The sequence below is a fragment of the Taeniopygia guttata genome, chromosome 36 (assembly GCF_048771995.1).
Source record: "Taeniopygia guttata chromosome 36, bTaeGut7.mat, whole genome shotgun sequence".
Lineage (NCBI taxonomy): Eukaryota > Metazoa > Chordata > Aves > Passeriformes > Estrildidae > Taeniopygia > Taeniopygia guttata.
This window is the reverse complement of record NC_133061.1, coordinates 957,601-985,483: the sequence shown is the minus strand read 5'-3', so window position 1 is coordinate 985,483 and position 27,883 is coordinate 957,601. Positions and strand designations below refer to the sequence as shown.

General features: G+C 38.4%; 1 protein-coding gene across 3 annotated transcripts in view; it reads left to right on the top strand.

The window, feature by feature from the left end:
• Window positions 1–27,883, top strand: part of IPO4 (importin 4) — a 62,843-nt gene that overhangs the window by 13,817 nt on the left and 21,143 nt on the right. For 2 of the 3 annotated variants that reach the window (XM_072921241.1, XM_072921239.1), the window contains exons 6-15: window positions 585–755; window positions 9,607–9,672; window positions 12,678–12,779; window positions 15,279–15,362; window positions 16,878–17,021; window positions 18,915–18,968; window positions 21,300–21,409; window positions 22,712–22,820; window positions 25,142–25,268; window positions 26,417–26,521. In XM_072921241.1, coding sequence (XP_072777342.1) covers window positions 585–755; window positions 9,607–9,672; window positions 12,678–12,779; window positions 15,279–15,362; window positions 16,878–17,021; window positions 18,915–18,968; window positions 21,300–21,409; window positions 22,712–22,820; window positions 25,142–25,268; window positions 26,417–26,521 — 1,072 coding nt within the window. The remainder of the gene's footprint in view (window positions 1–584; window positions 756–9,606; window positions 9,673–12,677; window positions 12,780–15,278; window positions 15,363–16,877; window positions 17,022–18,914; window positions 18,969–21,299; window positions 21,410–22,711; window positions 22,821–25,141; window positions 25,269–26,416; window positions 26,522–27,883) is intronic. The other variant, XM_072921242.1, reaches the window with a different exon arrangement.

Sequence of the window (27,883 nt, the reverse complement as noted above, 5' to 3'; positions counted from 1 at the left end):
AAAATCCCCAAAAACCCTTAAAAAAGCCGTCAAAATTCACCAGAAATTTCTCAAAAATTCTCCAAAAATTATTCTAAAAATCCTGAAAAATTCCCCAAAACTCCCCCAAAATTCCCAAACATTAATCTAAAAATCCCCAAAAATCCTAAAAAAACCTGTCAAAATATACCAAAAACTTTTTCGAGTTTCCAAAAATTCTGCCAAAAAAATCCCGAAGTCCTTTTAAAAAAATTTTAAAAAACCCCAATAATTCCCTAAAAATCCCCTAAAAATTCATTAAAAATCCCAAAAAATGTCTTTAAAAAATCCGAAAAAAATTCCTAGAAACTTCTCAAAAAAATCCGAAAAAAATCCCCAAAAATTTCCCTAAAAATTAATTAAAAATCCCCAAAAACGCCCTAAAAACCCCCAAAAAATTCTTAAAAAATCCGAAAAAAATTCCCAAAAATTTCTCAAAAAAATCCAAAAAAACCCCAAAAATCCTTTAAAAATTCCCAAAATTTCTTCTAAAAAATCCTTTAAAAATCCCCAAAAATCCCCAAAAAAAACCCGAAAATTCTGATTTTTTTCCCTCCATCCCGCAGGTGGCGCTGCGCCTGGTGGGCGTGGCCGTGGGCGTGGCCGGCCCCGCCCTTTCCGGTTTTAGCCCCGCCCACCTGCGGCTGTGCCGGGGGGGGCTCCGCGCCCGGGGGGACCCCAAAACTCTGGGGGCGGCCCTGGGGACCCTCGGGGCGCTGCTGGGCACCCTCAGAGCGGTGAGTGAGTTTGGGGTGAAATTCGGGGGTTTTGGGAAAAAATTCGGAAATTTTACGGCAAAATTTGGGGGTTTTAGGGCGAAATTTGGGGGTTTTAGGACAAAATTTGGGGGATTTACGTCAAATTTTGGGGGTTTTATGTTGAATTTTGGGGTTTTTATGTTGAATTTTGGGGTTTTTCGTGATGGAATTTTGGGGTTTGGGGAGAAAATTTGGGAATTTTGGGCAAAAAATTTGGACATTTTAGGGCAAAATTTGGGGGTTTTAGGGCGAAATTTGGGGGTTTTAGGGCAAAATTTGGGGGTTTTACGTCGAATTTTGGGGGTTTTCGTGATGAAATTTGGGGTTTTCAGGCTCGAATTTGGGAATTTTGGGATGAAATTTGAGAACTTTGGGGCTAAATTTGAATTTGGGGTGAAATTTGGGGATTTGAGGTAAAAATTTGGGATTTTTGGGATGAAATGCGGGATTTTTTTTGGGTGAAATTTGGGGGTTTTGGGGAGAAAATTTATGGGTTTTGAGTTAAAATTTGGGGGTTTTGGGGTAAAATTTGGGATTTTAGAGAAGAAATTTGGGGGCAAAATTTGGGATTTTCAGTTTGAAATTTTGGGGGTTTTGGGTCAAAATTTGGCAGTTTTTGGGGTGAAAATTGGGATTTTCAGGACAAATTTTGGGGTTTTGGAGCCAAAATTTGGGATTTTCAGGGCAAACTTTGGGGGTTTTTGGATGAAATTTGGGGATTTTAGGGCAAAATTTGGGGGTTTTACGTCGAATTTTGGGGTTTTCGGGATGAAATTCGGGGGACGAAATTTGGGAATTTTGGGGCAAAATTCGGGGATTTTAGGGCAAAAATTCAGAAAATTTTAGGCCAAAATTTGGCGGTTTTAGGGCGAAATTTGGGGGTTCTACATCGAATTTTGGGGTTTTCAGGCTCGAATTTGGGATTTTTGGGATGAAATTTGGGAGTTTGACGGACAAACTTTGGGAATTTTGGGGCAAAATTCGGGGATTTTGGGCAAAAATTCGGAAATTTTACGGCAAAATTTGGGGATTTTAGGGCGAAATTTGGGGGTTTTACGTCGAATTTTGGGGGTTTTATGTTGAATTTTGGGGTTTTTCATGATGGAATTTGGGGGTTTAGGGGACGAAATTGGGGAATTTGGGGTGAAATTGGGGATTTGAGGTAAAAATTTGGGATTTTTGGGATGAAACGTGGGAATTTTTTCGGGTGAAATTTGGGAGTTTTGGGGAGAAAATTTGGGGATTTTGGGGTGAAATTTGGGATTTTAGAGAAGAAATTTGGGCACAAAATTCAGGAATTTGGGGGCAAAATTTGGGGGTTTTAAGGGAAAATTTGGGGGTTTTATGTTGAATTTTGGGGTTTTTAATGATGGAATTTTGGGGTTTGGGGCACAAATTTTGGGAATTTTGGGGTGAAATTTGGGAATTTGGGGCAAAATTTGGCGATTTGGGGAAAAAATTAAGAAAATTTTAGGCCAAAATTTGGCAGTTTTGGGGCAAAATTTGGGGTTTTAGGGCAAAATTTGGCGGTTTTACATCAAATTTTGGGGGTTTTCGAGATGAAATTTTGGGGTTTTCAGGCTCGAATTTGGGATTTTTGGGATGAATTTGGGGGTTTGAGGAGAAAATTTGGGAATTTTGGGGCTAAATTGGGGAATTTGGGGATTTTAGGGTAAAATTTGGGATTTTTGGGATGAAATGTGGGAATTTTTTCGGGCGGAATTTGGGAGTTTGGGGAGAAAATTTGGGGGTTTTGGGGTAAAATTTTGGGAATTTGGGGGGAAATTTGGGAATTTTAGGGCAACATTTGGGGGTTTTAGGGCAAAATTTGGGGGTTTTACATCGAATTTTGGGGTTTTCGGGATGGAATTTGGGGGACGAAATTTGGGAATTTTGGGGCTAAATTGGGGGATTTTAGGGCAAAATTTGGGGATTTTGGGCAAAAATTCGGAAATTTTACGGCAAAATTTGGGGGTTTTAGGGCGAAATTTGGGGGGTTTGTGATGGAATTTGGGGGTTTGAGGGACGAAATTTGGGATTTTTGGGGTGAAATTTGGGAAATTGGGGTGAAAATTTGGGAATTTTGGGGCTAAATTGGGGAATTTGGGGTGAAATTTGGGGATTTTGGGAAAAAATTCAGAAAATTTTAGGCCAAAATTTGGGGGTTTTAGGGCAAAATTTGGGGATTTTAGGGCCAAATTTGGGGGATTTAGGGCAAAAATTTGGGGGTTTTATGTTGAATTTTGGGGTTTGAAGGACAAAATTTGGGAATTTTGGGGCTTAATTTGGGAATTTGGGGTGAAATTTGGGGATTCTACGGCAAAATTTGGTGATTTTACGGCAAAATTTGGTGATTTTAGGGCCAAATTTGGGGGTTTTACGTTGAATTTTGGGGTTTTTGTGATGGAATTTGAGGGTTTGTTGGACAAAATTTGGGAATTTTGGGGTAAAATTTTGGGAATTTAGGGTGAAATTTGGGAATTTTGGGGCAAAATTCGGGGATTTTGGGCAAAAAATTTGGAAATTTTTAAGGCAAAATTTGGCGGTTTTAGGGCAAAATTTGGGGGTTTTAGGGCAAAATTTGGGGGTTTTACGTCGAATTTTGGGGGTTTTATGTTGAATTTTGGGGTTTGGGGGATGAAATTTGGGGGTTTGGGGGACAAAATTTGGGGGTTTTGGGGTAAAATTTTGGGAATTTGGGGTAAAATTTGGGAATTTTGGGGCTAAATTGGGGAATTTGGGGTGAAATTTGGGGGTTTTAGGGCAAAACTTTGGAAATTTTAGGGCAAAATTTGGTGGGTTTAGGGCAAAATTTGGGGATTTTAGGGCGAAATTTGGGGATTTTATGTCAAATTTTGGGGGTTTTATGTTGAATTTTGGGGTTTTTTGGGATGAAATTTGGGCGTTTGGGGGGAAAATTTGGGGGTTTTGGGGTAAAATTTTGGGAATTTGGGGTGAAATTTGGGGGTTTTAGGGCAAAAATTCAGAAAATTTTAGGGCAAAATTTGAGGATTTTAGGGCAAAATTTGGGGATTTTAGGGCAAAATTTGGGGGTTTTACGTCAAATTTTGGGGGTTTTATGTTGAATTTTGGGGCTAAATTGGGGATTTTGGGCTGAAATTTGGGGATTTTGGGAAAAAATTCAGAAAATTTTAGGTCAAAATTTGGCGGTTTTAGGGCAAAATTTGGGGTTTTCAGGATGAAATTTGGGGGACGAAATTTGGGACTTTTGGGGTTAAATTGGGGAATTTGGGGTGAAATTTGGGGATTTTGGGAAAAAAATTCGGAAATTTTAGGGCAAAATTTGGGGGTTTTAGGTCAAAATTTGGTAATTTTATGTCGAATTTTGGGGGTTTTCAGGCTCGAATTTGGGATTTTTGGGATAAATTTGGGGGTTTGAGGGACAAAATTTGGGAATTTTGGGGCAAAATTCGGGGATTTTGGGCAAAAAATTCGGAAATTTTAGGGCAAAATTTGGGGATTTTAGGGTGAAATTTGGGGATTTTAGGGCAAAATTTGGGAATTTTACGTCGAATTTTGGGGGTTTTCTGTTGAATTTTGGGGTTTTCGGGATGAAATTCGGGAGTTTCGGGAGAAAATTTGGGAATTTTGGGGCAAAATTTGGGAATTTGGGGTGAAATTCGGGCATTTTGGGCAAAAATTTGGAAATTTTACGGCAAAATTTGGTGGTTTTAGGGCGAAATTTGGGGATTTTAGGGCCAAATTTGGGGGTTTTACGTCGAATTTTGGGGGTTTTATGTTGAATTTTCGGGCTAAATTTTGGAATTTGGGGTGAAATTTGGGGATTTTAGGGCGAAATTTGGGGATTTTGGGAAAAAATTCAGAAAATTTTAGGGCGAAATTTGGGGGTTTTAGGGCGAAATTTGGCGGTTTCAGGGCAAAATTTGGGGGTTTTAGGGCAAAATTTGGGGGGTTTACGTCGAATTTTGGGGGTTTTATGTTGAATTTTGGGGTTTGGGGGATGAAATTTGGGGGTTTTGGGGTAAAATTTTGGGAATTTGGGGTGAAATTTGGCGATTTTGGGCAAAAATTCAGAAAATTTTAGGCCAAAATTTGGTGGTTTTAGGGCAAAATTTGGGGGTTTTACATCGAATTTTGGGGGTTTTATGTTGAATTTTGGGGTTTCGTGGTGAAATTTGGGGTTTTCGTGATGGAATTTGGGGGTTTGTTGGACAAAATTTGGGAATTTTGGCCCCAAAATTCGGGGATTTTGGCAAAAAATTCAGAAAATTTTAGGCCAAAATTTGGGGGTTTTAGGGCAAAATTTGGGGGTTTTAGGGCAAAATTTGGAGGATTTATGTCGAATTTTGCAGGTTTTACGTTGAATTTTGAGGGTTTTATGTTGAATTTTGGGGCTAAATTGGGGAATTTGGGGTAAAATTTGGGGGTTTTAGGGCAAAATTTGGGGGTTTTAGGGCAAAATTTGGGGGTTTTACGTCGAATTTTGGGGGTTTTACGTCGAATTTTGGGGGTTTTATGTTGAATTTTGGGGTTTTCAGACTCGAATTTGGGATTTTTGGGATAAATTTGGGGGTTTGGGGTAAAATTTTGGGAATTTGGGGTGAAATTTGGGGATTTGGGGCAAAAAATTGGGAAAATTTTACGGCAAATTTGGGGGTTTTAGGGCAAAATTTGGGGGTTTTACGTTGAATTTTGGGGTGAATTCGTGATGGAATTTGGGGGTTTATTGGACAAAATTTGGGAATTTTGGGGCTAAATTCGGGGATTTTGGGCAAAAAATTTGGAAATTTTAGGGCAAAATTTGGGGGTTTTAGGGCGAAATTTGGGGGTTTTACGTCGAATTTTGGGATTTTACGTCGAATTTTGGGGGTTTTAGGGCAAAATTTGGGGGTTTTACGTTGAATTTTGTGGGTTTTATGTTGAATTTTGGGGCTAAATTGGGGAATTTGGGGTGAAATTTGGGGATTTGGGGTGAAATTTGGGGATTTTAGGGCAAAATTTGGCGGTTTTCGGGCAAAATTTGGGGGTTTTACGTTGAATTTTGGGGGTATTTCGTGATGGAATTTGGGGGTTTGGAGGACAAAATTTGGAATTTTCAGGAGAAAATTTGGGGTTTTGGGGGATGAATTTTGGGGCTAAATTGGGGATTTTAGGGCAAAAATTCGGAAAATTTTAGGTCAAAATTTGTGGATTCTACGGCAAAATTTGGGGGTTTTAGGGCAAAATTTGGGGGATTTACGTCGAATTTTGGGGGTTTTATGTTGAATTTTGGGGGTTTTATTTTAAATTTTGGGGTGAATTTGTGATGGAATTTGGGGGTTTGGGGTGAAATTTCGTGATTTGGGAAAAAATTCGGAAATTTTAGGGCAAAATTTGGGGATTTTAGGGCAAAATTTGGCGGTTTTAGGGCAAAATTTGGGGTTTTCAGGCTCGAATTTCGGATTTTTGGGATGAAATTTGGGGGTTTGGGGAGAAAATTTAGGGATTTTGGGGTAAAATTTTGGGAATTTGGGGTAAAATTTTGGGGTTTTAGGGCAAAATTTGAGGATTTTAGGGCAAAATTTTGGGGGTTTTATGTTGAATTTTGGGGTTTTCATGATGGAATTTGGGGTTTTGAGGGACGAATTTTGGGATTTTTGGGATGAAATTTGGGGTTTGGGGGACGAAATTTGGGAATTTTGGGGCGAAATTCGGAGATTTTGGGCAAAAATTCGGAAATTTTACGGCAAAATTTGGTGATTTTAGGGCAAAATTTGGGGGTTTTAGGGCGAAATTTGGGGGGTTTACGTCGAATTTTGGGGGTTTTATGTTGAATTTTGGGGCTAAATTGGGGATTTTGGGGGAAAATTTGGGAATTTGGGGCAAAATTGGAATTTGGGGCAAAATTTGGTGATTTTAGGACAAAATTTGGTGATTTTAGGACAAAATTTGGTGATTTTAGGGCAAAATTTGGGGTTTTTACATCGAATTTTGGGGGTTTTCTTGATTAAATTTGGGGTTTTCAGGCTTGGATTTGGGATTTTTGGGATAAATTTGGGTGTTTGGGGAGAAAATTTGGGAATTTTGGGGCAAAATTCGGGGATTTTGAGCAAAAATTCGGAAATTTTACGGCAAAATTTGGTGGTTTTAGGGCAAAATTTGGTGATTTTAGAGGAAAATTTGGGGGTTTTACGTCGAATTTTGGGGTTTTTTGTGATGGAATTTGGGGGGTTGGGGGACAAAATTTGGGAATTTTGGGGCTAAATTGGGGAATTTGGGGTGAAATTTGGGGGTTTTAGGGCAAAATTTGGGGGTTTTACATCAAATTTTGGGGGTTTTATGTTGAATTTTGGGGTGAATTCGTGATGGAATTTGGGGGTTTGAGGGACGAAATTTGGGATTTTTGGGATGAAATTTGGGAAATTGGGGTGATATTTGGGAATTTTGGGGCTAAATTGGGGAATTTGGGGATTTTAGGGCAAAATTTGGGATTTTTGGGATGAAACGTGGGAATTTTTTCGGGTGAAATTTGGGAGTTTGGGGAGAAAATTTGGGGGTTTTGGGGTAAAATGTGGGAATTTGGGGTGAAATTTGGGATTTTAGAGAAGAAATTTGGGGATTTTGGAATTTGGGGGCAAAATTTGGGATTTACAGGTTGAAATTTTGGAGGTTTTGGGTCAAAATTTGGGGGTTTTGGGGTGAAAATTGGGATTTTCAGGACAAATTTTGGGGTTTTTGGGTCAAAATTTGGGATTTTCAGGAGGAAATTTGGGTGTTTTGAGGGAAAATTTGGGATTTTTTGAGTAAAAATTTGGGATTCTGGACCCAAAATTTGGGATTTGCACCCCAAAGTTTGGGAGTTTGGAGCCAAAATTTGGGATTCCCCAAAATTCCCATTTTTTCCCCATTTTGGACCAAATTCCCCAATTTTTTTCCTAATTTTTCCCAATTTAATCCAAATTTCCAAATTTTTTTCCAATTTCTCCCCATTTTCCCCCGATTTCCCCATTTTTTTTACAATTTCCCTCATTTTTTCCTAATTTTCACCCAAATTTTCCCGAATTTTTTCCCAAATCCCAAAAATTCCCAAATTTCCCAATTTTTTCCCGATTTCCCCCAATTTAACTCATATTTTTTTCCATTTTCCCCCATTTTTTTCTCATTTTTTTTCCAATTATTCCCCAAAATTTCCAATTTTATCCAATTTTTTCCCCATTTTCCCCCAATTTTTTCCAATTTTTGCCCAAATTTCCCATTTTTTCTGTATTTTTTCCCCAAATTTCCCATTTTTCCCCATTTCCCCCTAATTTCCCCCATTTTTTCCCAATTTTTTCCCAATTTTCCCCCATTTTTTCCCAAATTTTTCCCAATTTTTTCCCAATTTCACCCAAATTTTCCCCAATTTTCCCAATTTCTCCCCAATTTTTCCCAATTTTCCACCAAATTTTCCCCAAATTTCCAATTTTTCCCCATTTTTCCCCAAATTTCCCCAATTTTTCCCTATTTTTCCCCAAATTTCCCAATTTCCCCCATTTCCCCCCAATTTTCCTCCATTTTTTCCCAAAATTCCCATTTTCCCTCATTTTTACCCAAATTTCCCCAATTTTTCCCCCATTTTCCCCCAAATTTCCCTTTTACCCCATTTTTGCCCAAAAATCCTCATTTTCACCCCAATTTCCCCCAATTTTCCCAAATTTTCCCCAGTTTTTCCCAATTTCCCCCAAATTTTCCCCAATTTACCCCATTTTCCCCCAAATTTTCCCCAAATTTCTATTTTCCCCCCTTTTTTCCCCAAATTTCCCCATTTTTCCCCGTTTTCCCCCAATTTTTCCCAATTTTCCCCCAATTTTTCCCAATTTTCCCCCAAATTTTCCCCATTTTTCCCAAAATTTTCCCAATTTTTCCCCAATTCTTCCCCAAATTTTCCCATTTGTTCCAAATTTTCCCAATTTCCCCCAATTTCCCCCATTTTTTCCCAAATTTTCCCCAATTTTTCCCAATTTCCCCCAAATTTTCCCCAAATTTCCAATTTTTCCCAATTTCCCTCAAATTTTCCCCAATTTTTCCCAATTTTCCCCCAAATTTCCCATTTTCCCCATTTCCCCCAATTCCCCCCATTTTTTCCCAAATTTTTCCCAATTTTCCCCAATTTTCACCCAAATTTTCCCAATTTTTCCCTAATTTTCCCAAAATTTTTCCCCACATCCCAAAAATTCCCAATTTTCTCCCATTTTTGGCCAAATTCCCCAAAATCCCAAAAATTCCCAAATTTCCCAATTTTTTCCCAATTTCCCCCAATTTAACTCAATTTTCCCCCATTTTCCCCCAATTTTTCTCCAATTTCCCCCCAAATTTTTCCATTTGTTCCAAATTTTCCCCATTTCCTCCCAATTTTTCCCTATTTTTCCCCAAATTTCCCATTTTCCCCCATTTTTCCCCAAATTTCCCATTTTTCCCCATTTTCCCCAATTTTCCCCCATTTTCCCCCAAATTTCCAATTTTTCCCCAAATTTCCCATTTTCCCCCAAATTTCCCATTTTTCCCCCATTTTTCCCCCAATTTCCAATTTTTCCCCATTTCCCCCAAAATTTCCTCATTTTCACCGCATTTTCCCCAATTTTCCCCAAATTTTCCCCAGATTTTCCCCATTTTCCCCAAACACCAAAAATCCCAAATTTTCCCCATTTCCCCCCAATTTAATTCAAATTTTTTCCTCATTTTCCCCCCATTTTTTTGAATTTTATCCCAATTTTTGCCCAATTTTCACCCAATTTTCCCCCAAATTTTCCCCAATTTTTTCCTATTTTTCCCCAACTACCAAAAATTCAATTTTTTCATCGCATTTTTAACCAAAATTCTGTTTTTTCAGCCCATTTTGCGCTCGCTGCTCCCGGACGTCCTCGAGGCCCTTCAGGAGCTGCTGAGCCTGGACGAGGTAAAACCTGAAATTTGGGGAATTTGGGAAAATTTGGGCTGAAATTGGAGAATTTGGGGCAAAATTGGGAAAAAATGTGAAAATTTGGAGAAAATTTGGTGAAAATTTGGGATGAAAATGGGAAAAAATGGGGAAAAATTGGGAAAATTCTGACAGAAATTTTTTTTCCAAATTTTGCCCCCAAATTTCCCAAATTGTTCAACTTTAAAAAATGTTTCTTCAAAATCTTCGAATTTTCTCCAATTTCAGCCCAAATTTTCCCAATTTTTCCCCATTTTCATCCCAATTTTCCCAAAATTTTAGCCCAAATTTCATCCCAAAAATCCCAAATTTTTATCTCAAATCCCCAAATTTCACCCCAAATTCCCCAATTTATCCCCAAAATCCCCAAATTTCAGCCCAAATTCAAATTTAGCCCCAAAATTCCCAAATTTTGTCCCCAAACCCCCAAATTCCATCACGAAAAACCCCAAAATTCAACATAAAACCCCCAAATTTTGCCCTAAAATCCCCAAATTCCGCCACAAATTCCCAAATTTTTACCCCAAAACCCCCAAATTTTCTCCCCAAACTCCCAAATTTCACCCGAAAAAAATTCCCACATTTCATCCCAAAAATCCCAAATTTTACCCTAAAATGCACAAATTCCCCAATTTAGCCCCAAAATTCCCAAATTTCATCCCAAAAATTTGGTGAAAATTTGGGATGAAAATGGGAAAAATTGAGGAAAAATTGGGGGAAAATTGGGTAAAAATTGGGGAAAATTGGGCTGAAATTTTGGGAAATTTGGGGAAATTTGAAAAAATTTGGGCTGAAATTGGGGAAAATTAAGGGAAAATTGGAAGAATTTGGAGCAAAATTCGGGAAAATTTTAAATTCAGGGAAAATTTGGGAAAGTTTGGATAAAAATGGGAAAAAATTGGGGAAAAAAATTGGGAAAAATGGGAAAATTTGGGCTGAAATTGGGGAAAAATGGGAAGAATTTGGAGCAAAATTGAAAAAAAATTTAAAATTTGGGGGAAATTTGGAGAAAAAGTGAAAAAATTGAACATTTTGGGGAAATTGGAAAATTTGGGGGAAAATTTTGGGAAAATTGGGGAAAATTTGAATAAATTGGGATGAAAATGGGAAAATTTTGGGAAAAATAGGGAAAAATAAAATTTGGGCGGAAATTGGGGAAATTGGAGCAAAATTGGGAAAAAATTGAAAATTTGGAGAAAATTTGGTGAAAATTTGGGATGAAAATGGGAAAAATTGAGGAAAAATTGGGAAAATTCAGGCAGAAAATGGGGAAATTTGGGCTGAAATTTTGGGAAAATTGGGAAAATTTGGGCTGAAATTGGAGAATTTGGGGCAAAATTGGGGAAAAATGTGAAAATTTGGAGAAAATTTGGGGAAAATTTGGGATGAAAATGGGAAAAATTTGGGGAAAATTGGGGAAAAATTGGGAAAATTCTCACAGAAATTGGGGAAAATTGGGATAAAATTTTGGGAAAATTGGGATGAAAATGGGGAAAATGGGAAAATTTGGGCTGAAATTGGAGAATTTGGGGCAAAATTGGAAAAAAAAGTTAAATTTTGGGGAAATTTGGAGAAAATTTGGGGAAAATTGGGGAAATTTGATCTGAAATTTGGGAAATTGGACAAAAAGTGAAAACAAAAAGAACATTTTGGGGAAAATTGAAAATTTGGGGAGAAATTTTGGGAAATTTGGGAAAATTTTGAATAAATTGGGATGAAAATGGGGAAAAATTGGGAAAAAAGAAAATTTGGGCTGAAATTGGGGAAAATTGGGAGAATTTGGGGCAAAATTGAAAAAAAATTTAAATTTGGGGAAAATTTTGAAGAAATTTGGAGAAAATTTGGGGAAATTGCCAAAATTTGGGCTGAAATTGGGAATTTTGGGGTTAATTTTAGGCTGAAATGTGGAAATTTTGGGGAGAATTTGAGAGAAAATTTTTGGGACATTTTGGGCTGAAATGGGAAAATTTGGGGGAAATTTTGGGGTGAATTTGAGACATTTTGGGGTCAATTTTGGGACTGCAATGAGGAAATTTTGGGGTGAATTTTGGACATTTTTGGGCTTAATTTTGGGGTGAATTTTGGACATTTTGGGATTAATTTTGAGATTAATTTGGGACATTTTGGGGTGAATTTGAGACATTTTGGGCCTAATTTTGGGTTAAATTTTGAACATTTTGGGATTAATTTTGGGCTGATATTTGGGACATTTTGGGGCTGAATTTGAGACATTTTGGGGTCAATTTTGGGACTGCAATGGGGAAATTTTGGGGTGAATTTGGGACATTTTGGGGTCAATTTTGGGACTGCAATGAGGAAATTTTGGGGTGAATTTGGGACACTTTGGGGGTTAATTTTGGGTAAAAATTAGAACATTTTGGGATTAATTTTGGGGTGAATTTGGGACATTTTGGGGTCAATTTGGGGGTGAATTTGAGACATTTTGGGGTTAATTTTGGGACTGCAATGAGGAAATTTTGGGGTGAATTTGGGACACTTTGGGGGTTAATTTTGGGTTAAATTTTGAACATTTTGGGATTAATTTTGGGGTGAATTTGGGACATTTTGGGATTAATTTGGGACACTTGGGGATGAATTTGAGGTATTTTGGGGTTAATCTTGGGATGAATTTGGGATATTTTGGGAAGAATTTTGGGGTGTATTTGGAACATTTTGGGCTGATATTGGGAGTGAATTTGGGACTTTTTGGGGGTTCATTTTTGGGGTTAATTTGGAACATTTTGGGGTTAATTTTGGGTTAAATTTTGAACATTTTGGGGTTAATTTTGGAATTAATTTGGGACATTTGGGGGTGAATTTGAGACATTTTGGGCTCAATTTTGGGACTGCAATGAGGAAATTTTGGGGTGAATTTGGGACACTTTTGGGCTTAATTTTGAGGTGAATTTGGGACTTTTTGGGGTTAATTTTGGGATGAATTTGTGCTGAAATTTGGGGTGAATTTGGGGAAATTTCCCTTCCAGGATCGCGGCGCCGACGCTTTGGAGATCCTGGATGAATTCCTGGAAGTCAATCCCGAATCTGTGATCCCTCACCTGAGGCCCCTGCTGGAGCTCTGCCTCCAGGTGAGCCCCAAAATCTCCTTTTCCACCCAAAATTGGGGAATTTTGGGGCAAAAACCGGAAATTTTGGGGCAAAAATTGGGATTTTTAGAGGGAAAATGAATGGACAACAGGTCTACCCATTGAAGTCAATGGGGATTTGGGGACACCAGGTCTACCCCATTAAAGTCAATGAGGATTTAGGGACACCAGGTCTACCCATTAAAGTCAATGGGGATTTTAAGGACACCAGGTCTACCCCATTGAAGTCAATGGGGATTTAGGGACACCAGGTCTACCCATTAAAGTCAATGGGGATTTTATGGACACCAGGTCTACCCATTAAAGTCAATGGGGATTTATGGACACCTGGTCTACCCCATTTAAGTCAATGGGGATTTCAGGGGGCACCAGGTCTACCCCATTAAAGTCAATGGGATTTTTTTGGGCACCAGGTCTACCCATTAAAGTCAATGGGGATTTATGGACACCAGGTCTACCCCATTAAAGTCAATGGGAATTTTATGGACACCAGGTCTACCCCATTAAAGTCAATGGGGATTTAAGGGACACCAGGTCTACCCCATAGAAGTCAATGGGGATTTTTGGACACCAGGTCTACCCCGTTAAAGTCAATGGGGATTTTTGGGGCACCAGGTCTACCCCATTAAAGTCAATGGGGATTTTAAGGACACCAGGTCTACCCCATTCAAGTCAATGGGGATTTAGGGACACCCCAAATCCCATTTTCGCCCCCAAAAAATAATGTTTTTCACCCAAAAAATCCCATTTTTCACCCCAAAAGAACCCCGAAAAATCCCTCCAAAAATCCCATTTTTCACGCCAAAATAACCTCCAAAATTCCCTCCAAAAATCCCATTTGTCACCCCAAAAATCTCATTTTTGACACGAAAATCCCTTCCAAAACTCCCTTTTTTCACTCCAAAAATCCAAATTTTATCCAAAAAAATCCCCAGAAATCCCATTTTTCTGCCCAAAAAAATCCCATTTTTAACCAAAAAATCCCCCCAAAAATCCAATTTTTTCACCCATTTTTCACTCCCAAAAATCCCGTTTTTCAGCCCCAAATCCCATCTCTGTCCCCAAATTTCAGCAGAAATTGGGATTTTACCCCAAACCGGGCGGATGGAGCATAAAATGGTGATTTTTAGCAGGAAAATGGCGGGACTTGAACCCAAAATTGGCGATTTTTGCCCCAAAATGGCATCAAATGGGCCCCATTAAAGTCAATGGGGATTTGAGGGCAACAGGTCTACCCCATTAAAGTCAATGGGGATTTTGTGGACACCAGGTCTACCCCATTAAAGTCAATGGGGGTTTAGGGACACCAGGTCTACCCATTAAAGTCAATGGGGATTTTAATGACACCAGGTCTACCCCATTAAAGTCAATGGGGATTTTTTGGACACCCCAAATCCCATTTTCGCCCCCAAAAAATAATGTTTTTCACCAAAAAAATCCCATTTTTCACCCCAAAAATCACCCCAAAATTCCCATCAACAATTCCATTTTTTTCCCCAAAAATCCCATTTTTCACGCCAAAAAAACCTCCAAAATTCCCTCCAAAAATCCCATTTGTCACCCCAAATATCTCATTTTTGACACCAAAATTCCTTTCAAAAATCCCTTTTTTCACCCCAAAAAATCCAAATTTTATCCAAAAAATCCCCAAAAATCCCATTTTTCACCCAAAAAAAATCCCATTTTTTAGCAAAATATCCCCCCAAAAAATCCAATTTTTTCACCCAAAAATCCCATTTTTCACTGCCAAAAATCCCATTTTTCACTCCCAAATCCCATCTCCGTGTCCAAATTTCAGCAGAAATTGGGATTTTACCCCAAACCGGGCGGATGGAGCATAAAATGGTGATTTTTAGCAGGAAAATGGCGGGACTTGAACCCAAAATTGGCGATTTTTGCCCCAAAATGTTGCAGTTGCATTGGAGTCAATGGGGATTGAGGGGCAACAGGTCTACCCCATTAAAGTCAATGGGGATTTTTGGACACCAGGTCAACCCCATTAAAGTCAATGGGGATTTATGGACACCAGGTCTACCCTTTAAAGTCAATGGGGATTTTTGGACACCAGGTCTACCCATTAAAGTCAATGGGGATTTATGGCCATCAGGTCTACCCCATTAAAGTCAATGGGGATTTATGGCCATCAGGTCTACCCCATTAAAGTCAATGGGGATTTAGGGACACCAGGTCTACCCCATTAAAGTCAATGGGGATTTATAGACAACAGGTCTACCCCATTAAAGTCAATGGGGATTTAGGGACACCAGGTCTACCCCATTAAAGTCAATGGGGATTTAGGGACACCAGGTCTACCCGTTAAATCCAATGGGGATTTTGGGGCCATTCCCCGAATTTTTGGGGTAAATTCCCGCAATTTTTGCCAAAATTCCCATAATTTTTTAGGATTTTGGGGTTTTTTTGGGATCTCTGGGAATTCCTGGAGGGTTTTTGGGAATTTTCAGGTGGGATTTACCCCCTCAGGTGGCCGGGGACGAGTGCAGAGGTGACGGCGTCAGGGTCAGGGCATTGGGCACGCTGACGTTCCTGGCACAGAAGAGACCCAAAGTGAGACTGGTTTATACTGGTTTGTACTGGTTTGTACTGGGAGGGAACTGGGAGGGAACTGGGACAAACTGGGATGGGATTTTGGGGGGATTTGAGGGGATTTAGGGGATCTAAAACGGTCAAAAATAGGAAAAATTTGGGATTAAAGGGGATTTTTATACTGAATTCATACTGGTTTGATACTGGTTTATACTGGTTTTGTACTGGTTTATACTGGTTTGTACTGGTTTGTACTAGGAGGGCACTGGGAGGGCACTGGGACAAACTGGGATGGACTGGGAGGGGGTTTGAGGTGATTTTGGGGGGTAAAACCAGTTAAAAATGGGGAAAAAATGGGTTTAAAGGGGATTTTTATACTGGATTCATACTGGTTTATACTGGTTTATACTGGTTTATACTGGGAGGGCACTGGGAGGGAACTGGGACAAACTGGGATGGACTGGGAGGGGATATGAGGTGATTTTAGGGGGAAAAACCAGTCAAAAATGGGAAAAAATTGGGTTTAAAGGGGATTTTTTATGCTGGTTTGATACTGGTTTATACTGGTTTTATACTGGTTTATACTGGTTTGATACTGGTTTATACTGGGAAGGAACTGGGAGGGGACTGGGACAAACTGGGATGGACTGGGAAGGGATTTGAGGCAACTTTGGGGCTCTAAAAGGGTCAAAAATAAGAAAAATTGGGATTAAAGGGGATTTTTTATACTGGATTCATACTGGTTTATACTGGTTTTATACTGGTTTATACTGGTTTATACTGGTTTATACTGGGAGGGAACTGGGACAAACTGGGATGGACTGGGAACGGATTTGAGGCAATTTTGGGGCTCTAAAAGGGTCAAAAATAGGAAAAAATTGGGATTAAAATGGAGCTGTTATACTGGTTTATACTGGTTTATACTGGTTTATACTGGCTTTAAACTGGTTTATACTGGTTTATACTGGTTTATACTGGGAGGGCACTGGGAGGGAACTGGGATGGACTGGGATGGACTGGGAGGGGGTTTGAGGTGATTTTGGGGGGTAAAACCAGTCAAAAATGGGAAAAAATTGGGTTTAAAGGGGATTTTTATACTGGTTTATACTGGTTTGATACTGGTTTGATACTGGTTTATACTGGTTTATACTGGTTTATACTGGTTTATACTGGGAGGGAACTGGGACAAACTGGGAGGGGATTTTGAGGCGATTTGGGGGATTTTGGGGCTAAAAAATGAGAGAAAAATGCGATTTTTTTCGGGTTTTTTTTGTTTTTTACTGGTTTTTTTGGTCCATACTGGTTTATACTGGTCCATACTGGTTTGATACTGGTTTATACTGGTTTATACTGGGAGGGAACTGGGCCAAACTGGGAGGGAATTTTGGGAAGATTTTGGGGGATTTTGAGGCTAAAAAATGAGTGGAAAATGCGATTTTTTGGGGTTTTTTTTTGTTTTTTACTGGTTATACTGGTCCATACTGGTTTTTACGGGTTTATACTGGTTTATACTGGTTTATACTGGTTTTCTTGCAGGCCCTGCTCCGGGGGGGGCTCCTGCCCCTCCTCCTTCGGGGGCTCCTGGTCCCTCTTTGTGCCCAAATTCAGCCGGAAAATCCCGACCCGGAGGAGAGCTGGGGGGGGGAGGGGCGGCCCTGCCCCCGCCACGGCGCCGCTCAGGTACGGAAAATTCCCAAAAATTCCCAAAATTCCCAAAATTCTCGAAATTCCCAAACATTCCCAAAGTTATGCGGCTTTTCCTGGAATTTTTAGGGTTTTTTCCGCTTTTTATTTGGATTTTTTGCCATTTTTTGGGCGATTTTTTTGTATTTTTTGAGGATTTTTTTGCCATTTTTTGCCATTTTATTCGGAATTTTTCTTCAATTTTCCTCATTTTATTTGGAATTTTTTCCCTTTTTATTTGGATTTTTTGCCATTTTTGGGGCAATTTTTTCCTATTTTTTGGGGATTTATTTGCTATTTTTTCTCATTTAATTTGGAATTTTTTCTCAATTTTTTCCCTTTTTGTTTGGATTTTTTCCTATTTTTTAGGCAATTTTTATCCATTTTTTTGCCATTTTTTCCCATTTTATTTGGGATTTTTTCATCGATTTTTCCTCATTTTATTTCTAATTTTTCCCATTTTTTGAGGATTTTTCTGCCTTTTTTTCCCATTATATTTGGAATTTTTTTCACACTTTTTCTCCTTTTATTTCGAATTTTTTCCCATTTATTCACATTTTATTTGGATTTTTTACCATTTTTATGATGTTTTTTTCCCCCATTTTATTTTGGATTTTTTCCCATTTTTGGGGATTTTTTCCCATTTTTGGGGGATTTTTTTCCCATTTTTTCCCTTTTTTTTTAAGAATTTTTTCCGATTTTTTCCCATTTTTTGGGATTTTTTCCCCCTTTATCTCCCATTTTATTCTGATTTTTTTTCCCAATTTTTCCATTTTTATTTGGATTTTTTACCATTTTTGTTAATTTTTTTCCCTATTTTATTTGGGATTTTTTTCTCATTTTTTGGGATTTTTTCCCTCTTTTCCCCCCATTTTATTCTGATTCTTTTTCCCAATTTTTCCCATTTCATTTGGAATTTTTTATCTCTTTTTTCCTATTTTATTTGGAATTTTCCTCATTTTTTTCCCATTTTATTTGAAATTTTTTCCCCAATTTTTGGTGAATTTTTCCAAATCTTTTATCGAATTCTTGTGGGGTTTTTTGCCCATTTTTTGTAATTTTTTCCCCTTTTTTTTGGAATTTTTATCCCATTTTTTGTGATTTTTATTTCCCCATTTTTTATTTTATTTTTCCCATTTTCTTTGGAATTTTTCCCATTTTTAGGGAATTTTTTTCTGAATTTTATCTCTATTTTTTCTCATTTTTGTCATTTTCCCCCATTTCATTTTGATTTTTCCCATTTTTTCCTCCTCTTTTCAATCTTCTCAAACTCCAAAAAAATTCCCCAAAAAATCCAAAAAAATTCCCAAATTTCCAGTCCTTTTCCATTAATTTTTGGTGTTTTTTCCCCATTTTATTTCGATTTTTTGGGGATTTTTTTCTGCTTTTTATTCCCATTTTTTGGGGATTTTTTCCCATTTCAGTTTGATTTTTTTTCCCATTTTTTGAGGATTTTTCTCCCATTTTTTCCCATTTTTATTTGGAATTTTTCCCATTTTATTTGGAATTTTTTTTCCATTTTATTTGGACTTATTTCATTTGGATTTTTTTCACCATTTTCCCATTTTATTTGGATTTTCCCCCATTTTTTTCCTAATTTTTATGATTTTTCCCCCATTTCCTATAATTTTTTCCCCATTTTAATTGGAATTTTCCCCCATTTTCTCCCATTTTATTCTAAATTTTTCCCAATTTTTCCCCTTTTTATTTCATTTATTTCCCCATTTCATTTGGTTTTTTTTCCCATTTTTTAGGGATTTTCCCCCCATTTTATTCAGAATTTTTTCCCCTTTTTATTTCGATTTTTTCCCCTTTTATTTCAACTTTTTCTGGAATTTTAAATGGAATTTTGCCCAAATTTGGGAATTTTTCTCCATTTTCCCCCCTCAGGTTTTGGACGCTCTGGCCCAGGGGCTGCCCCCCGAAAAGCTGCTCAAGGAATTGGTGAGTTTTTGGGGGAAAAAATTGGAATTTTGGGAAAATTTGGGAAATTTGGGGAATTTTGGGGAATTTTTCCAGATTTTTTTAGGAATTTTTTGAGAATTTTGTGGGTTTTTTGGACCTTTCAGGACCTTTTTTGACAAAAAACTGGGAGATCCTGAGGGAAAATTTGGGGAGAATTTGGGAGATTTTCGGTTTGGGATAAATTCTTAAACTTCTGAAATTTTGGGGAATTTTTTGGAATTTTTGGTAAATTTTTGCGGAATTTTTTGGGATTTTTTTGGGGCTTTTTTGAGGAATTTTGGGGGTTTTTTTCTGACCTTTCAGGACCTTTTTTGACAGGAATTTGGGAGATCCTGAGGGAAAATTTGGGGAGAATTTGGGAGATTTTGGGTTTGGGGTAAAATCTTAAAATTTTGCATTTTTTGAATTTTTTTCTTTAATTTTGGGGAATTTTTTGGGAATTTTTTTTTAATTTTTGAGGAATTTTTGTATTTTTTCGACCTTTCAGGACCTTTTTTGACAGGAATGTGGGAGGTCCTGAGGGAAAATTTGGGGAGAATTTGGGAGATTTTGGGTTTTTTGGTAAATTCTTTAAATTTTGAATTTTTTGGAAATTTTTTTTTTAATTTTAGGGAATTTTTTTGGGCTTTTTTGAGGAATTTTGGGGGGTTTTTTTAACCTTTCAGGACCATTTTTGACAGGAATTTGGGAGTTCCTGAGGGAAAATTTGGGGAGAATTTGGGAGATTTTGGGTTTGGGGTAAATTCTTAAAATTTTGAATTTTTTGCAATTTTTTTTTTAATTTTGGGGAAATTTTTTGGGATTTTTTGGGGGTTTTTTGAGGAATTTGGGTGGTTTTTTTAACCTTTCAGGACCTTTTTTGACAAGAATTTGGAAGATCCTGAGGGAAAATTTGGGGAGAATTTGGGAGATTTTGGGTTTGGGGTAAATTCTTAAAATTTTGAATTTTTTGCAATTTTTTTTTTTAATTTTGAGGAATTTTTTGGGATTTTTTGGGAATTTTTTGAGGAATTTTGGGGTTTTTTTAACCTTTAAGGACCTTTTTTGACAGGAATTTACGAGATCCTGAGGGAAAATTTGGGGACAATTTGGGAGATTTTGGGTTTGGGGTAAATTCTTAAAATTTTGAATTTTTTGGAATTTTTTTTCTTAATTTTGGGGATTTTTTGGGGATTTTTTGGGGCTTTTTTGAGGAATTTTGAGGGTTTTTTCTGACCTTTCAGGACCTTTTTTGACAGGAATTTGGGAGATCCTGAGGAAAAATTTGGGGAGAATTTGGGAGATTTTGGGTTTGGGGCAAATTCTTAAAATTTTTAAATTTTGGGGATTTTTTTTTTAATTTTGGGGAATTTTGGGGGATTTTTTTGGGGCTTTTTTGAGGAATTTTGAGGGTTTTTTTCTGACCTTTCAGGACCTTTTTTGGACAGAATTTGGGAGATCCTGAGGGAAAATTTGGGGAGAATTTGGGAGATTTTGGGTTTGGGATAAATTCTTAAAATTTTGAAATTTTGTGGAATTTTTGGGGGCTTTTTTGAGGAATTTTGGGGGTTTTTTTCTGACCTTTCAGGACCTTTTTTTGACAGGAATTTTGGAGATCCTGAGGGAAAAATTGGGGAAAATTTGAGAGATTTTTTTAATTTGGGATAAATTTTTAAAATTTGTGAATTTTGGGCGAATTTTTTGCAATTTTTTCGAAATTTTTCCAATTTTTTTTTTTATTTTTAGCATTTTCTTCTTTACCCTTCCAGGACCTTTTAAAGGCAATTTTTCGCTCCAGGAGCGAATTTTGGGCCAAAACTCGGAAATTTTGCATTTTTGATGACTAAAACCCACAAATTTTCTCTCAAACCCCCGAAAATTTTAAACTTTCCAAATTTTGAGACTTTTTCCCCCATTTCCCATCAATTTAATTTTATTTTCCACCTCCTTTTTATTACCACCCTTCCAGGACCTTCCTCTTGAAAAACCGCGATTATTTTGAGGGAAAACCTTAAAATTTTGGGCTCTTTTTTGGGGAATTTACAACTTTTAGTAAATTTCATCTTTCCAAGTGCCTATTTAGGTCGTTTTTAATCGATTTTGGTTCATTTTTAACCGATTTCTGCTCATTTTTTCCCCGATTTTCCTTCGCTTTCCACCGACCCCTCTCTAACTCCCGCTCTTCCCTCTCGTTTTTCCCCGTTTTTCCACCGATTTTTTCCCGGTTTTTTATCCCCTACCACCCTCTCCCCCCTCTCCCCTCTCTCCCCCTCCCCCCCTCTGATTTTTGGGTGAAAATCCGGCGATTTTGGGCTCGTTCGGACCCGGAAGTTGCCGCTGCTGGAGGGGCCGGCCCGAGGCGGAAGCGCCGGCGGCCGTAAGGGAGCGCTGCTGGCGCTGACTGCGCTTGCGCGGGGCTGCGGCCCCGCCCTGCGGCGGCGGTGAGCGCCTTATATGGGCAAAAGGGGGCGGGGCTTGGGCCGAGGGGGCGGGGCTTGAGCCATTTATGAATGAAATGGGCGGGGCTTGGGCCATTTATGAATGAAATGGGCGGTGCTTGTGCTGTTTGTGAATGAAATGGGCGGGGCTTGTGCTATTTATGAATGAAATGGGCGTGGCTTGTGCCTTATATGCATAAAAATGGGCGGGTTTTTTCTTTTATGGGCAAAAGGGGGCGGGGTTTAATCCGAGGGGCGGGGCTAGTGCCTTTTATGAATGAAATAGGCGTGGCTTGTGCCTTATATGCATAAAATGGGCGGAGTTTTTCCCTTTTATGGTAAAAATGGGCGGAGTTTTGAGCTGCTAAAGGGGTGTGGGCGGGGCTTAAATAAAAGGGGCGTGGCCTAACTAATTTTTTAAAATTATGGGCGTGGTTTAAAGGGGGCGTGGCCTAATTAATTCTATATAGTTTCAATAAAAGGGGCGTGGCTTAAACCTTTTAATGAGCTGTGGGCGTGGCTTGATACATTTTAATGAGCCGTAGGTGGGCGTGGCTTGACGCATTTTAATGAGTTGTCCGCGCGGCTCGATGCATTTTAATGAGCTGTAGGCGCAACTTGATGCATTTTAATGAGCTGTGGGCGTGGCTTGATGCACATTAATGAGCTGTGGGCGTGTCTCAATGCATTTTAATGAGCTGTGGGCGTGGCTTAACGCTTTTGCGACCGATTTAACCCCTTTTAAGGCATTTAACCATTATAATTAACTGTGGGCGTGGCCTAACCCATTTTACGATTTGTGGGCGTGGCTTATTGTATTTTTATGGCTTTAAAGTTTGTGGGCGGAGCTTAAACCCTTTTATGGCGTTGTGGGCGGGGCTTAAACCCTTAAAGGGTGGTGGGCGTGGCTTAGACGCGGTGGGCGTGGCTTAAATCACAGGGGGCGTGGCTTAGACACGGTGGGCGTGGTTTTGGTGTAGTGGGCGTGTCTTAAAGCACAATGGGCGTGGTTTAAATGTGGTGGGCGTGGCTTAAAGTGGAGTGGGCGTGGTTTTAACGTTGTGGGCGTGGTTTTAACGTTGTGGGCGTGGCTTAAAACACAGTGGGCGTGGCTTAACCGGGGCCGGGTTCATTTATTGGGTGGTGGGCGTGGCTTAAACAAAGTGGGCGTGGCTTAAACAAAAGTGGGTGTGGTTTAACCATTTGTGGGCGTGGTTTAAACAAAAGTGGGCGTGGTTTAAACAAAGTGGGCGTGGTTTAAACAATTGTGGGCGTGGTTTAACCGAATGTGGGCGTGGTTTTCAGGTACGTGGGCGTGGTCTTGGGGGCCCTGCGGGCCGGGCTGGGAGACCCCGATGGCGCCGTCAGGGGGGCGGCGGCCGCGGCCCTGAGGGAACTACGGGAGGAACTGGAGGTACTGGTTTATACTGGTTTGTACTGGTTTGGACTGGTTTATACTGGTTTGGACTGGTTTGGGCTGGTTTATACTGGTTTATACTGGTTTATACTGGTTTGGACTGGTTTGGGATGGTTTGGACTGGTTTGGGCTGGTTTATACTGGTTTATACTGGTTTATACTGGTTTGGGCTGGTTTGGACTGGTTTGGACTGGTTTGTACTGGTTTATACTGGTTTATACTGGTTTGGACTGGTTTGGGGTGGTTTGGGGTGGTTTATACTGGTTTATACTGGTTTGGGCTGGAAGGGATTTTTGGGGAGAATTTTTGGGATTTTTTGCGGAATTTTTGGGGGTTTTTGGGATAAATTTTTTGGATTTTTGGGGAGAATTTTTGGGATTTTTGGGCTAAATTTTTGGGAATTTTGGAGGATTTTTGAGGTGAATTTTGGGGATTTTTTGGGGGGATTTTGGGTGAATTTTGGGATATTTTTGGTTATTTTTGGCAAAATTTTGGGGATTTTTGAGGTGAATTTTGGGATGAATTTTGGTGGATTTTTGGGATTAATTTTTTGGGATTTTTGGGGAGAATTTTTTTGGATTTTGGGGGATTTTTGGGGTGAATTTTGGGGATTTTTGGGGTGAATTTTGGGATGAATTTTGGGGGATTTTGGGTGAATTTTGGGATATTTTTGGCAAAATTTTGGGGATTTTTGGGGTTAATTTTGGGGATTTTTTGGGGGGATTTTGGGTGAATTTTGGGATATGTTTGGCTATTTGGGGGATTTTTGGGGTTAATTTTGGGATATTTTTGGCTGTTTTGGGGATTTTTTGGGTGAATTTTGGGGTGAATTTTGGAGAATTTTTGGAGTGAATTTTGGGGATTTTTGGGGTTAATTTTGGGTGAATTTTGGGATATTTTTGGCTGTTTTGGGCAAAATTTTGAGGATTTTTGGGGTGAATTTTGGGGATTTTTTGGGGAGAATTTTTGGGATTTTTGGGATGAATTTTTTAGGATTTTTTGCTGAATTTTTTGGGGTTTTTGTGCTGAATTTTTTGGAATTTTTGGGAAGAATTTTTGGGATTTTTGGGGATTTTTGGAATGAATTTTGGGATGAATTTTGGAGGATTTTTGGGCTGAATTTTTTGGAATTTTTGGGGTGATTTTTGGGATGAATTTTGGGGAATTTTGGACGATTTTTGGGGTGAATTTTGGGGCTTTTTTGGGGGGGATTTTGGGTGAATTTTGGGATATTTTGGGCAAAATTTTGGGGATTTTTTGGGTGAATTTTGGGATGAATTTTGGGGGATTTTTGGGGAGAATTTTTGGGATTTTTTAGGATGAATTTTTGGGATTTTGGGGATGAATTTTTTGGGATTTTTGGGGTGAATTTTTTGGGATTTTTGGGGAGAATTTTTGGGATTTTTGGGATGAATTTTTTGGGATTTTTGGATGAATTTTTTGGGATTTTGGGGATGAATTTTGGGGAATTTTGGAGGATTTTTGGGGTGAAATTTGGGGATTTTTTGGGGGGATTTTGGAGGATTTTTGGGGTGAATTTTGGGGATTTTTTGGGGTAATTTTGGGTGAATTTTTGGATTTTATTGGCTGTTTTGGGGAAAATTTTGGGGATTTTTGGGGTAAATTTTGGAGTGAATTTTTTTTTGCTTTTTTTGGAAGAATTTTGAGGGGTTTTGGGTGAATTTTGGGGTTTTTTTGGGTGAATTTTGTGTCTGATTTTGTGGTGAATTTTGGGATATTTTGGGTCTAATTTTGGGGATTTTTGGGGTGAATTTTTATTTTTGGATGAATTTTTTTGGATTTTGGGGGTGAATTTTGGGTTAATTTTTTTGGCTTTTTTGGCTGAATTATGGGGGATTTTTGGGTCCAATTTTTGGGTGAATTTTGGGGAGTTTTGGGAAATTTTTGGGTGAAATTTGGGGTTTTTTGGGGTGAATTTTGGGGTGAATTTATTGGGTTTTGGGGATGCATTTTGGAGGTTTTTTTTTGGGCAAATTTTGGGATATTTTGGGCATTTTTGCGTGAAATTCGGAGGATTTTTTGGGGTTAATTTTGAGCATTTTTGGGTGAATTTTTGTCCAATTTTGGGGTGAATTTTGGGGATGAATTTCAGAGATTTTTGGGATTAATTTTTTGGAATTTTTGAATTAATTTCGGGTAAATTTTGGGGATTTTTGGGTGAATTTTGGGGATTTTTGGGTGAATTTTGGGTTTTTTTGGGGCAGGATTTTTTCCTAACTGGTTTTTACTGGTTTTTACTGGTTTGAACTGGTTTTTACTGGTTCTTACTGGTTTTTACTGGTTTTTCCTGGGAGCAGCCCGAGGTGGCGCCGGTGGCGGCCGAGGCCCTGCCCCGAATTTTGGGGGAATTTTGGGATTCCCCAAATTCTCCATCCCCCGACCCCAAATCCTGGTTCGTGCTGGAGACGCTGCTGGAGGCGCTGGGTGAGCGAATTTGGGGAAATTTGGGGAAATTTGGGGAAATTTGGGAAAAAAATGGGAAAAATTTGGGCAAAATTTGGGAAAATTGGGGAAGAATGGGGAAATTTGGGAAAATTTTGGTAAAATTTGGGGAATTTTGGGCAAAATTTGGGGAAATTTGGGAAAATTTGGGGAAATTTGGGGAAATTTTTGGGAAAATTGGGGAAAATTGGGGAAATTTGGAAAAATTTGGGGAAAAATTGGGAAAATTTGGCAAAATTTGGGAAAATTTTGGGAAAATTTTGGGAAATTTTAGGCAAAATTTGGGGAAATTTGCAGAAATTTGGGGAAGAATTTGGGGAAATTTGGGAAAATTTGGGCAAAATTTTGGAAAATTTGGGAGATTTGGGGAAGAATGGGGGAAATTTGGGAAAATTTGGGCAAAATTTAGGAAAATTTGGGAAAATTTCAGAAATTTTGGGGAAAGTTTGGGAAAATTTGGGGAGAATTTGGGCTAAATTTGGGGAAATTTGGAAAAATTTGGGGAAAATTGGAAAAATTTGGGAACATTTCGGTAAAATTTGGGAAATTTTGGGCAAAATTTGGGCAATTTTGGGAAAATTTGGGGAATTTTGGGCAAAATTTGGGAAAATTTGGGAAAATTTGGAAATTTTGGAAATTTTGGGCAAAATTTGGGAAAATTTGGGAAAAATGGGGAAAATTGGGAAAAATGGGGAAAATTTGGTGGAAAAATGGGGAAAATTTGGGAAAAAATTGGGAAAATAGGGAATAAAATTGGGAAATTTGGGAGAAAATTGGAAAAAAATTGGGGAAATTTGGGCAAAACTGGGAAAATTTGGGGAAAATTGTGAAAATTTGGGAAAAAATAGGGGAAATTTGGGGAAAAAAAGGAGAAAATTTTCTTAACATCGTCAATTTATTCTTAATTTTGGGTAAATGAATTTTGGGTCAACTTTTGTTAATTTATTGCTAATTTTGGGTTAATTTTGGTGAGTTTTTGTCGATTTATTGTTGATTTTTGTGAATTTTGGGTGAATTTTGGTGAATTTTTGGTCGTTTTGAGTGGGGTTTTTTTTGTTGTTTTACATTCCTTTGTAGTTAATTAGTTTTTTTTTTTGTTAATTAGCGTTAATTACCGTTAATTACCGCAGGTGAGGGGGTGCAGCCGTGGCTGCCTCAGGTGCTCCCCCGGATTTCGGCGGCTCTGGAGGCGCCGGCGGGTCGGGAGTTGGGGCTGAGCGCCCTGCACGCCCTGGGTGAGCAAAAACACCCAAAATCACACAAAATCACCCCAAAAATAGTAAAAAATCACCCCAAAATCACCCCAAAAATATCCCCAAAATCACCCCAAAAATAGCCCAAAAATACCCCCAAATCACCCCAAAAATATCCCCAAAATATCCCAAAAATGCCCTAAAAATAGCCCTAAAATAACCCCAAAAATATCCCCAAATCACCCCAAAATCACCCCAAAAAAATCCCCAAAATATGCCAGAAATAGCCCAAAATTATCCCCAAATCACCCCAAAAATATCCCAAAAATATCCCAGAAATAGCCAAAATTATCCCAAAAATAGCCCCAAAATCACCCCAAAATCACCCCAAAATCACACCAAAATCACACCAAAAATAGCCCAGAAATATCCCAAAAATATCCCCAAAATAGCCCAAAAATAGCCTAAAAATAGCCCAAAATTATCACAAAAATGCCCTAAAAATAGCCCCAAAAATAGCCCAAAATCACCCAAAAAAATCCCCAAAATAGCCCAGAAATAGCCCAAAATTATCTCAAAAATATCCCTAAATCACCCCAAAAATAGCCCAGAAATATCCCAAAATTACCCCAAAATCACCCCAAAAACACCCCAAAAATATCCCCAAATCACTCCAAAAATACCCAAAAAATATCCCCAAATCACCCCAGAAATATCCCAAAAATAGCCCAAAATTTTCCCTGAAAATCCCCAAAATGGTCAAAATTCCCTTAAAAATTCGCAAAAAATCCCCAAAATTTCCCCAAAACTTCCATATAAAATTCCCAATTTTTCTCCCCAAAAATCCCTAAAAAGTTCCCAAAATTCCCCCAAAAACTCTAATTTTTCACCAAAAAAATCCCAAAAATTCCCCATAAAATCCCCAATTTTCACCACAAAATTTCCCAAATTTCCTGTCAAATTTCCCCCAAAAATCAAAAAAAAATTCGAAAAAAAACCCTAAAAATCCGCTAAAAAATTCCAAAACTTCCCAGAAAAATTCCAATTTTTTTTCCAAAAAATCCCCAAAAAATCCCCAAAATATCTGAATTTTCTCTCCATATCTCCCCCAAAATTTTCCGTGAAAATCCAAAAAAATTCCCCCAAATTTTCTTTATTTCCCCAATAAATTTCGCAAAGAATCACCAAAAAAATTTCTGAATTTCACAAATTTCCCAAAAAAATCCCCAAAAATTCGCCCAAAAACGCTCAAAGTTCCCCCAAAAATTTGCAAAAAATCCCCAAAATTTCCCCAAAATCTTCCGTTTAAAATTCCCAATTTTTCCCCAAAAACCCCCCAAAAAATCAAATTTTTCACCAAAAAAATCCCCAAAAATTCCCAAAAACTTCCGTATAAATTTCCCG